Below are 13,042 nucleotides of genomic sequence, written 5' to 3'. Positions count from 1 at the left end.
CGTTTCACGCTCAGACTATGGAGGTTATTCTAGTCCATTCTTTCTGACAAAATCCTTCTTAGATGGACAAAACCATGTGTGCAGTGCACATGGTTTTGTCCATCTAAGAAGGATTTTGTCAGAAAGAATGGGTGGGGCAGTGGGTGGGGCAGATGTAACTTGTGCAGAGAAAATTAGATTTGGGTGGGGTTTTTCTTCAAAGTGAGATCTATATTGAAGTGTAAAATCATGCAGTCAGTATTTTCACTGCACAGAAACTAAATAACTCACCCAAATCTAATTCTCTCTGCACATGTTACATCTGCCCCCCTGCAGTGCACATGGTTTTGTCCAGCTAAGAAGGATTTTGTCAGAAAGAATGAACTAGAATAAACCCCCATGTCTGATACCCCTTTCAGACAGAAAACTAAATTGCCGGGTAAAGCAGTTCCACCTGGTAATTTTGTGAATAACACCGGTCCTTTTTCTGTGTGAAAGGGCACACCTGTGTCGTAAATCCCATGTGCCCGACCCTGGAATTGACCAGGGTTGAGGACATAGGATTTATGACCCGGGTAGACAGTTTCACATAGAAGAAATACCCATGTTATTCAGTAAATTACCGAGTAGAAATTTTCAACCCGGTAATTTGTTCTTCTGTGGTCTTCAGGCTGCTCCCGGCAAAATGACAGGGCATTTGAAATTCAGTGTATTTGCCGGGATTTTCAGACTTTTCTGTCTGAAAGGGGTATTAGCAAAAATGTTCCTGCTGTTAGTACTTCTAGGCATTTAAGAAGTGACAAACCTCATGGGGCTGTAGAACAACATCTGTGAGTTGCATGTGATCCAGCATTGGCAGTGGGTAACCCTTGTTCAGGATCACTGTATGAACAAAAAATAAGTCATTATTCTGTAAAGACTATGGTACTGTATATATTCAATTGATGTATATAGTCAATATATTCAATTGACCTGCCGAAAACCAGGTGGATTGACGGAATAGCCGCTAATCCTCCTGCTTTTGCTAGCAATCTCAATCTGACATGAAAACATGCTGGACTGAGTCAGGGAGGACGGCGCCAGGTGAGCAGCAGCTTACATGACAGTACTCCTGTCCGCCACCGCCCCGCACCTTCCCGCAGCCTCCCGTACCCTCCAGCCCCCTCCCGTACCCGGCCCGCCACACTCACCTGTCCCACCGCCGGGCAGGGCCGTTTTTTCGTATGGGCTTAATGGTCACTTGCCCAGGGGCCCCAGGTGTATAAGGGCCCCATGCTGATAGCTGATGATCCCCTTTTTCCAGGGATACCAGAATTTTGAAAATCCTCCCTGGGGAACTGGAGATATCCAACTTCAAAGCAGCAGTCCACATCTGACCTGTTAATTGCAATTCCCTGTCATATTTCTCAGGTTCTCTCTGACGTAGAGTGTTTCTGAGAGTAGATTCCAAAAGTTTCTGTCGACACTAGCGGCTTGTCTCTATCATGCCCAGAACCAGAGATATCAGCCTTCCAGCAGCCGGTCCCTGCTCCAGCTCCAAACATCTGGTGTACAGTTTTATATTTTTGTCAATGGATTGCTCTGGCTCAGTCCTGATCTCTGATCCCCAAGTTCCCAGCACCTCCTGAAAGTTGGGACTCTAGGTTTTTATACTATTGAAGGCTAAGAAATCTATTTCCAGATAATGGCGATATCTGCAGTCAAATAAGCTGCACTTCCACCGGAAAATGACGAATATTAAGCCCACTCCATTATCCAACCCTCCACTGCATAGAAAACACCCCCTACCTCCCTGGAAGTCATTTACAAGGGACCCTTCATTCAGCTCAGTGCCCCCTTCCACACGTTAGTGTTCTCCCTCCCACCACCTGTGCAGTAAAGGAGTAATTAGCAGAAGTTACTGCTCCAGGTCCTACATGTTGAGTGGAAGATAGAGCACCTCCTGCCACCCATGGGACATCAAAGCTGCTGCTGATAGCACCCCCCATGGGTAAGGGCCCCAGTGCATTGCTTTGCCCAGGGGCCCACACTGCTGTTAAGACGGCCCTGCCGCCGGGCCGGGTGAGAGCAGCTCACACGGCCCCATCCAGCCTTCCACTGCCTCCCGTCGCTGTGCTCACTCGGTATCTGCGCCGGCCGGGTGAGCATCAATCAGCGGCCAAATCCGACATCCGGAGTTGGCTTCTGATTGAATAATGGATGCCGGATCCATTCCGGCAATAACACATCGGAAAGGATCCGGCATCAATTGAATATACCCCTTAAGGTGCATCCACACTGAGTGACTTTTCCCCTGCCCAGCAATTTGCCACTGTGAGGGGATTTCCTTCAGTCTGCTGGTAAAACCAGCAGACGATTGGCAGCTGACAGCAATGATCACCGCTCATCGCCTGTCCATACACACTGGACGGCTTTTAAGCTGAAAGCAGCTCAATGGACAAAACAACTGCTTTCATCTCAAATTTGACAAGTGTGTATGGGCCTTTAATCTGGCCATAAACTAGGCGATTTGGATGCAATTTAGCCACGAAGATCCCAGGGGTCTCAAGGGGGATTGCGTGCGACTTCTCAGAGGGAAGAAGTCACCATTATGTATGGGAGCCTATGCGATTTTGCCCGATTTCATCTGTCTTTGACACATGGGGCTAAAGGTGCCCATACACGTTACAATTATTGTATCCAATATTGGATACAATATCGCATCTCATCGCATCTCGGTTTTGCGATAAAATGAGATGAGATCTTTCTACTACTCTCATCCCATCTTATCTTATCGCAAAACCGAGATGCGATAAGATGCGATATTGTATCCAATATTGGATACAATAATTGTAACGTGTATGGGCACCTTGAGAATTAAATAAAAAGTGTCAAATCGCATGTGTTTCGCCTCCGATTCTGATCTGATGGGTGGTCCCGTGTGCATCGGATTGGAGCCGGAGGTTGAAAGTTCTGCACTCAATATCTGTCGGATCCATCAGCCTTGGATGGTATCGGATGCAATATTGGGTACTTGTTTCCTAGAACGGCCACACCGATGTTGATCGGGTCGGTCGCATCGATCGCATCGCATGCGACCAAATCGCATGCGATGCGACCGACGCGATGGTCCCGATTTTTACATTGATTGAAATGTGAATAGGGTCCCTGGGATCCTATTTTACATTGGATTCAATGTAAAAGTCTCCCCAGACCCCAATTTTAACCCCCTCCACGGCACCCCACGATTGACGCCAACCCGAAGCGTGGCGAGCGTGGCGAGCCGTTACGCGTCCTCTGACCTTTTCATACCCCTACTATCCACGTCGGCGTGGAGTTGAGAATATAAAGTGTGGCGAGCGCAGCGAGCCACCGAGCCCGAAGCGTGGCGAGCGCAGCGTGCCCCGCGAGGGGACGCGTATAACCACAGGTATAAACGTCCCCTCACGGGGCTCGCTGCGCTCGCCACGCTTCGGGCTCGGTGGCTCGCTGCGCTCGCCACACTTTATATTCTCAACTCCACGCCGGCGTGGATAGTAGGGGTATGAAAAGGTCGGAGGACGCGTACCTCCGCCCCTCACGGGCTCGCTACGCTCGCCACGCGTCAATCGTGGGGTGACGTTCACAATGGGGGGGGGGGCATGTACAATGAGAAATGGGCCATATTGGCCCATTTCTCATTTTTTTCCCGATTACAATGTTAAAAATATTTTAACATTGAACCCTATGGCAAAATCGGGTGCATCGCGTTGGTCGCGTCGCGTGCCATGTTAATGCACCCGACCGACGCAATGGACCCGATTTTGCCTTTGCCGTCAAAATGGACCTGATTTCAAAGGAAATCGGGTCCATCGGGGGTAATCGTGTACCTTAAGTTAAGGTACACGATTACCCCCGATTGTGGCCGTTCTAGGAAACAAGTACCCAATATTGTTTGCAAAAGGACCGCAATAAGATAAATGGCCTGTGATCCAGCCACCGTGAAGCTGCCAGGGTATCGCTAGCACAATAAAAAGAAAAAGAACCACAGTTCCAACAGGGATGTTTGAAAGTGTTTGAATGAGCATTTGGTAAATACAATCTAAAGATGACCATTATCAGTCTTATGGGACATGTATCTAATCTTCTAAAGAGTGGACAAGTGGACACATCGGCATGTGTGTAGGGCCCATTACAATCACGATTGTGTCCAACTTTCCCTTCAACTCCCCGGCAGTTGTTGATGGTTTTTGGACACACAAATGTACAAGCTGGAAGGTTTGATACATGTGCAGTCACATTCTGACTGCATTGATCATCTCCACTGATAATTCAGAAGTGTTCCTGCATATACAAGCATGTGTGCCATGTGTCGCTCACATCTACTGGCATGATCAGCCCATAAACAATTTGCTTAAGAAGTTTACTAATTAATGCCCTTTCACTTTTATACTTTTACAATATTAAGGCAAACAGTAGACACTTTCATGCGGTATGTGGCTGACAGGTTGACAGGTTGGCTCATAGGATAGACATTAACTAGGACGACAAGCATTAGGTTGACACTAGGTCAACATGCATGAAGAATACCTGCCAACTTTTTAGACAGGCTAAGAGGGACTTCTGCACGCGACCGAAATGAGAGGATGTGGCTTAGCCACGAGGGGGTGTGGCCTGTAAATTGCATCATTCCCACAAGGCCACACCCCATTTTCACTGCTGCAGGGGCCTAACCATGGCCCTTATTCTGATCGGTGCGGATATTCCCGCATTCTTACGGAGCGGTCCGCACGCCACGGTGTTTTGCCGCGTGCGGCCATCGTCCGTAGAAACGCCCACGTGTCCTCCGCATTCGGACGGACTCACTCTTTAAGAACAGGGCGTGTTTACGGACGACATACAAACCATGCGTGTGCGGGAGAAACACTCCGATTCTGCACGGTATTACAGAGTATTACAGAGTATGCTCGGAAATACCGCATCCGAACGGGAGCCAAGCGGTGCTACCGCCCGTAAGCGGAGTATTTACGCCAAACAACCCACTATTATGTATCTTCTGCAATACATCACATGACCCACTTATTCAATTACCTATCCTCATAAAAAACTGCTTATTTTGAATTGGAATCAATTAGATGCCAATATATCCTTACAAGCATGCCTAACACATGCATTGCACACATTAACCCTTACAGCAATTTAAGTGCAATGGTTTGTATTAGACCCTGTGTAAAAGATTATAAACAATCTACACATATACTGTTTAATGTGCAAATAAAACCAACAACTGTGAACTTGCATAAACCATTTATTATAATACAAAATTAACATTTAAATAAAAAAATATAAAATAATAAATTAGATCAGGAGATCTCTGAGGTCCTGCAGATCGGCTAGTAAAAGCCTCAAATGGTGCTCCGCCCGCAGGAGGGCCCCAAGAACACCCTCATCTGCCGGTGTGGTGTCATCTGTGGGCATGTCAAAGGGGCAAAAATTAGTCATGTTATTCATGCATACATTTCACATACTGCGACATAAATTGCACAAATGCTAGGTGACATGTGTGTGTATATATATATATATATATATATATATATATCTATGTAGAGAGATAGAGACACACATAGATAAATAGATATGACACATACATATATACATACATGCAAACTTATTTACTACATACTGTCTTTTTTTCCCTCTACCCTTTACTCTGCAGAAGACATAACAGTCATAGTGTTTCTTCTCAGTCACAACCCACCCATGACTAACCAATGACAAGCATGTCATGGCCTCCGTCAATAAGAACTTGACACAATCTGCTCAGTCTAAGTTCAGTGATGGTTCGTGGCATGGGAGTTATGCAAATGTCAGGAATGCACAGTACACATCCTCAAAATCATAATTCTGTCTAAACCAACCTACAATTCTGTGACGGCAAAAAAACAATCTGAACTACAGGGGGTGTTTAGGTAGAGGAGGCTCCTGGGACACTGGCAACTTGTGACTCCATTCCAAGGTAGGCCGGGCCATACTCCATTTATAGCATACATCCTAGAGTTTATAAATAACATTCACCAACAATATAGATTCCACTATTTGATGGGTCATAATCTACGCGTGCAGCAGGTGAATTTAATCCACAAATGATCCACTCATCCCTTTACTCCAGGATCCTGTTTAACTACAACGGTTATGTGGCAGTCAAAATGGAGCTCCAACCCATCCCACAAACCTGTGTAATTGAGAGGTGTCCTGGATGAAAGGGATGCCTTGGACACCCCATCTAACCCGTACCTGTATCTGTAGCTACCCACTTTGGGGTCTATATGAATAGTATTGGAACAAAATTTTTAATCACCAGTGCTACATAACAAATACCAGTACAACTACTTCATGAATGATGCATTATGTAAACATACCGATCTGATGGGACTCCGGGGCCTGGCACGCCTCCTCCCCCTCGGCTTCGGAATCCTCTGGGGCAACCGTGGCCTCCTCAGCCCCCTCCTCCGCCAGCTCCTCCGCCACCATGACCTCGTCCACCTCCTCCGCCACAACCACCTCCTCCACCACCACCACCTCCTCCTCCACCTCCTCCTCCACCACCACCACCTCCTCCTCCACCTCCTCCTCCGCCACCAACACCTCCTCCTCTGCCACCAACTCCTCTTCCACCTCCTCCTCCACCTCCTCCTCCGCCACCAACACCTCCTCCTCTGCCACCAACTCCTCTTCCACCTCCTCCACCACCACCTCCTCAGGCACCTCCTCCTCCTCCACCACCTCCTCCACCATCTCCTCCACTTGCTCCTCCAACATTTGCTCCTCCTCCACTTCCTCCTCCTCCACCCTTGCCGCCACCTCCTCCTCAGGGTCTTGGGCCTCCTCCTGGGCCAGGGCTGCCTCGGCCTCTTCACGTGCCTGTCGGGCTCGGGCTCGTGCTGTGTGGTAGAAAAAAAAATCATGGTCAATGTCGGGTCATTGGGGCACATGTATTAATCCATAACAAGACATACATGGAAGGGTGATAATGATGGCAAACGATGCAGGAAAGTAGCTCCTTACTGTTAATGGACTCCAAAATGTGACATTTAAATTATTATGTGATTGTTAGTAATTTGTTCAAACATTACAACCCTGGCATTTATCAATGTGTAACACATATTAGATCTGGCACATTGTATGCATCAGAATCCTCAATGCTATGTCATTACATATAAAAGCCACATGACTGCATGTTAACCAGGAAGAAGCACACATAACAGTCTATGGACTTTTAAACCCATGGACACCCACTTATCATGAGACACATTTTATTGTTTATATATGCTATGTTGTAAGTGCGAAATTTCATAGCTAAAATACTCACAATCAGCAATTTCGCCCCTGATTTGCTGTAGCAGCTGGGGCTGGCGCCTGCGGAGGTCCGACCACCGCCTCTCGAGCTGCCCGATGGACCTCCGCACCCGAGTGCGGGCGTAAATACGGCGCCCTGCCGCAGCATAGGCCCTCCGCTTATGGCGGTTACTGATAAAGGGCCCCGCACGGCCCAGCCTTGTCTCCATGACGGAGACCAGAACCCTCAGCTCCGCAGGTGAAAAGGGGTCTGCCCTTCGTGTCTCCGCCATGTTAACAATGGCATCTATCAACCAATCAGGTGGTGGCATTGGTTTATCACAGTTATTTGTGTTAATAACTTTATTGTTCATCTTTACATGAACAGCGTCTCTGCGCCAACACAAATGGTGACAAATTCGCATGCCTTCAAAACAGTAGTGCTGATGTATGGCAATGAACAAATCTGATATATATAAAACACAGTGTGTATGCACTTAGCAAATCCAATGACGCCTCGCTCCGCCAAGCAACGCGTGCTATAGCTTAGCAACGCATAGCTGTAGTTAGCATTACTTACTCTATGCATCTATGTGTATGCGTACATTTATGTTTAAAAGACACATACACATACTTGCAGGTATCCTGAGACCAGCATTATACACCAGCCCTGCCTGCCTGCCTGCCTGGGTGCCTGGCTGCCTGGCTGCCTGCTCCTTGAAATGTTGAAACATGTTAATAAATTCAAATATCATATATATAGATATATATATATATATATCTGCAAACAAATCATACATCAACACAGGAAAAAATCCCCAACACATTAGAGAATAAATCAATGTACTCACCAGTCATCAGGGATAGTATCAACTACAATAATGAAGATATAACAAACACATAAGATCCCTTGTACAAGGTATAATAATGAGCACCTACTGTATATTGAACTTCCCCCAAAACTAAGCACATATGATAAATATCTCCTATTTCTTTGCCATTAGGAGGGCAGGCTGGCTAATTTTCGTTTTGTAACACTGACAACTAACACACTGTACTTATTTGAAGGGGTGATTTTTAATAAAATTGGTGTGTTCTGTCAACTCGATAACATGTACCTGAAGTATCTTTGCGCCACAGAGTCCCGCAGCTGGTATCCCCTCCGGCATTCAGGGGCGCGGGATGGGCGCATGGGCGGATCTTGCGGCTCAGATGGTACCTCCCACTCATCAAAGGGTATCTCACGCCGCACAGCAATGTTGTGGAAAAATATACACAGGCCCACGATCCTCGACACCATTTGAGGCGCATATTGTAAGTCACCACCAGTGCGGTGGAGCACTCTAAATCGACCTTTTAAAAGGCCAATTGAGCGCTCCACCACTTGCCTGGTGGCAACATGCGCCCGATTGAATGCCTCCTGTGGGCCCGGTGGTGGGGAGCTGTACGGCGTAAGTAGCCAGGGCGTACATGGGTAACCGGAGTCACCCAGAACCCACGCATCACGGCCTTCCAGCTCTTGTAGTCTTTGCCATATCCCGGTTTGTCGGATGACATGAGAGTCATGGGCACTTCCGGGAAACTTCGAGTTGAAGGCGAGAATTTCCATGGATGGGCCACATACCACCATCACGTTCAGTGAGTGGAACAATTTGCGGTTCCTATATATCTTCTCACTTCGAGATGGAGGCACAAATGGTACATGGGTGCCATCCACAGCCCCTATCACATTAGGGAAGCCAGCAATTTGATGGAAGGCCTGCTGGCTTCTGCGCAGGGTCTCGGTGGCAAATGTCATGGCCATGAAGTGCCCCTTGCGCCTGAACATGGCCGACGTCACACGCCTCAGGATTCGGCAGAAGGCCGGCTGAGATATTCCAGCAAGTACTGCCACTACTTGTTGGAATGATCCTGAGGCGCAGAAATGCAACACCGCCAGCAGCTGTGTGTGAGGCGGAATTGCTGTCGTGATCCCGTGTAGAGGTTCCAGATCGCTCTCAATTAACGTGAGCAGATCCAGAATTACATGTGGCGGTAACCGGTACCTAGTAAGTACCTCATCATCGGGCATAGCAAACAGAGTCACCCGTGTGCGATAGATTCTAGCACGTCCTGGCCTCCTTGGGCGACGAGTGGGGAGAGCCGCAAGTGCCCTTAGCCTCCTCTCCATGTAGCGCATCATTGCTTCAGCAACCTATAAAGAAATGAACATAAATACTGATGCACCTATGCACATAATGGCCATATCCCACTACAAATAGATCTGTAGGCTTCAATACGTACAATAGATGGCCGCCCCGTGAAATCCCGCAGATCCATTTGACTCTATAATGATGTAACAATAATATGAACTCAATACACACCGTCCTAAACACACAGATAAAGGTGTCAGCATTTTTTGCCGACATCATGTACTATGAGACATTTCATCTATTGCTGGGACATGTTGTCCTGCAATAGATGAACCCACACAGGTTTAAGACCTGTGAGTGAAATAGTGAACATGTGACATGTTGCAATAATGATACACGCACTTTGCTGGCCCAACAATCTGTAGTCAGTGAGGCAATGGTGCATACATTCATACACTTACATTGTTAATGGATATCATATCTACAAGGAGCATGGAAGACCTTACCTTAGACCCTGACAAGTCCAGATCTGGAGACAAATGATTCTAGCAGCAAGTCACTATTTATAGGCCTCTCACATGTGTGGTCTATAACAGTAGAGATGAGTATTGCATGACTTGTGGCCTGGATTATCTAAGGGATTGGGCTACTTTTAGCTTGCAATCAAACGCCACAATACCACAGTAGTCATGAATCAAATGTCATGTCATGCTAGCAAATAGCATGTGTATTGTGCAATAGTCACAGGTGTATCAGAAGATTCTATGCAATGTTAGCATTGGTGACCAGTATTTCATGTAGAACTTTCGCCAGGTTTTACACAATGGAATTTCCGCCACCGTATGCGGCGCGAAAAAACAGCGACGTACGCTCACGCACGGAACGCAGCTGCCGCTGATGTCCGCCAAACAGGATACACAAACAGTATATAAAGGTGTATTAGAAGGTGACAATGTTGTTGCTAACATGTCTGGATCACAACCAGAGGTGGACCCAGAGCTGCAGCACCTTTTTGAACATCTGGACTCCAGCACCACCTATGTGCCACTGCACATGCAGGCAGTGGGTAATGAGGAGGCTGCTGGCCCTTCTACAGCAGGGCAACCTGCACCTGACCATTCTACAGCAGGGCAACCTACACCTGGCCCTTCTGCAGCAGGCCAACCTGCAGCTGGCTCATATGCACCATCAGCAGAATTGTTTGGAACACAACCGGGGACTTCACAAGGTAGTACCATGGCCAGCACTTCAAGTGCAGCGACACGTGACAGGGGGCGTGGCCAAGGACGTGGCAAGGGGAGAGCCAGGGCAACAGAGGAACCACCAAAAAAAAATAAGGCATATGAAGCACAGGAGCTTGCCATCCTGGTTCCCCGAGCACGTGATTGGATTGAGTGTCCATCGGAGAAGCTGACACACACACGCAGATGGAAGATTTGGGAACAGATAACGGCAGAGATTAATGAAGTAGCGCCACAAGTTCGTGAGACGGACCATGTGAAGAAGAGGCAAGTTGTTTTGTGATACATGTGCCCAGTAATAGCCAAGTAATGATTGAATTGATGCTTAGATGGATTTTGCAAATGGCCCGTGAGGTTGTTACGATACACAGACATTATTGCCATGTTATTTTGGTGAGAGTTATAGTAGGGTGATTGTGAATGTCTATTGTAACGGTTGATATCATAGTTGCATGTAATATTATCTTTTGGACATTAATCACATGTCGTAATATGTAGCACAGAGCAATGGCTGCAACAGCTAACATCTGGAGTGACATGTATTAATATGTCAACTTACATTGCAGGTGGCAGGACTTCAAAACCAACCTGAAGAGGAAGATGACCAAGCGGTGGGAACACAGCCAGACATCTGGGGCCGGGCCCATGCCATCAGGGCTAGAGCTCACCCCCCTGGAGTTGATGGCCGAGAGCTGTATATCAGTTGAGGAGATCAGGGGGGTGAGCACGATGGATAGCGAGGCCCCAGCTGAAGTGTTTGCGTCTTTTCTGGAAGGTAAATATTGGTCATGCCATAAACTTGTGCAAGTAATTATCTTAGAATGTCTCCTAATTGTGTTTATCTTTTTCCACAGACACCCCACCGCTTGGTGACGACTCTGCTCAGGAGGTGGAGGAGTCCGTGCCACCTGGCCCCAGGGGTAGGCCTGTGCAGCAGCAGCCATCGGCCCAAGCCGATTTGGCCGCCTTGGCCAACATGCTTGGGGACATCAACCAGCAGGGAGACTTGGCATCAGAACGGATGCGTAGGACCGAGGAGATCCTGGCGAGCTTGGTCAGCACCCAGCAGGCCATCGCTGCGAGCATGCAGGCCATGGCTGAGTCACATCAGGCCATGGCTGCAAGTGCTCAGGTGCTGGCCGAGCAAGCCACCCGCCAAAATGATCTCCTCCTCCACCATAATGAGCTTATGGTGGAGCTGGTTACCAGCAACAGGGTCCTAATGTCATCCGTTTCTGGTGCATTACCACCGGCAACACTCCCTGCTGGCAGGAGGGGTAGACCAGCCAACCCCTCAACATCATCTGCTCCACCTGCCCCAGCATCTGGCCGTGGCCGAAGAGCTGCTGCACAGGCCAAGGAGCCTACCAAGGCCAAACGTGGTCGCAAATGAACTTGTGGCTGCATTAATCTCCACCGTTATGTGGTCCCAAATCTTCCATTGTGCTGTGTGTGTCAGCTTCTTGTGTCCAATCACGTGCTGAGGGTAACCAGATGAGCCCTTGCTTCATATGTCCTTTTTGGTTCCCCTGTTGCCCTCTTTTGCCTGCCATTACTGTCAGCTGTACTTGAAGTGATGGCCATGGTACTATCTTGTGAAGTCCCCGGTTGTGTTCCAAACAATTCTGCTGATGGTGCATATGAGCCAGCTGCAGGTTGGCCTGCTGCAGAAGGGCCAGGTGTAGGTTGCCCTGCTGTAGAATGGTCAGGTGCAGGTTGCCCTGCTGTAGAAGGGCCAGCAGCATCCTCATTTCCCACTGGCTGCATGTGCAGTGGCACATAGGAGGTGCTGGAGTCCATCTGTGTGCAATTATATTTGTTTTGTATTATTATTTATTTTGGCACATTCCTGCCATGTTGTTTATTTTTTGGATTTTGTATTTTTTGGTCATTGCATCACAGTGGCATTGACTGTGACATGTATACAAATAAATTTGTTAACTTTACCAAAAATGTGTGGTTTCATGAGTACATGTCGAATACACATGTGTATTGATAGTATTAATATTCAGTCATGTCCATTGTTAGCAGTTTTTAAGTGTGTGACAAGTACAGCATATGTGGGGGATTACTAAGGTTTCCTTGAAGCAGCAATGGTTTCAATTAAAGCACTGACAAGCGTCCTATTAGTGAGTAATGAGTAAAGGAGTAGATTCTATTGGGTTCAGGTGTTAATGCTTGTAGTCATTAGGCGGTACGTTCGCAAACCGCAGGAACGAGTGGTGTCCGCAAAGCAATAGTACACTTGTGGACACCGCACATTTCTGCCCTTTTTGATCGCGTGCATTCGGAGTGCTATCCGAATGTACGCCCCCCAACATAAGTGTACTCCCCCGTGTCCGCCCATGTTTCCGCCCCGTTTTGCCCACTTTGAAACTACGCCCATGTGACATTCCG

The 13,042-nt window shown here is 47.7% G+C and overlaps 1 protein-coding gene across 1 annotated transcript in view; it reads right to left on the bottom strand.

Moving 5' to 3' along the window:
- LOC146008477 (bactericidal permeability-increasing protein-like) overlaps positions 1–13,042 on the bottom strand; it is a 62,572-nt gene that overhangs the window by 4,732 nt on the left and 44,798 nt on the right. Inside the window, exon 14 of the mRNA XM_083147810.1 lies at positions 785–861. Within this exon, the coding sequence (XP_083003936.1) occupies positions 785–861 (77 nt within the window). The remainder of the gene's footprint in view (positions 1–784; positions 862–13,042) is intronic.

Source organism: Crinia signifera, chromosome 6 (genome assembly GCF_055691185.1).
Source record: "Crinia signifera chromosome 6, ASM5569118v1, whole genome shotgun sequence".
In the NCBI taxonomy this organism is placed as follows: domain Eukaryota; kingdom Metazoa; phylum Chordata; class Amphibia; order Anura; family Myobatrachidae; genus Crinia; species Crinia signifera.
The sequence above is the reverse complement of the archived record's forward strand: the minus strand, read 5'-3'. Positions and strand labels throughout refer to the sequence as shown.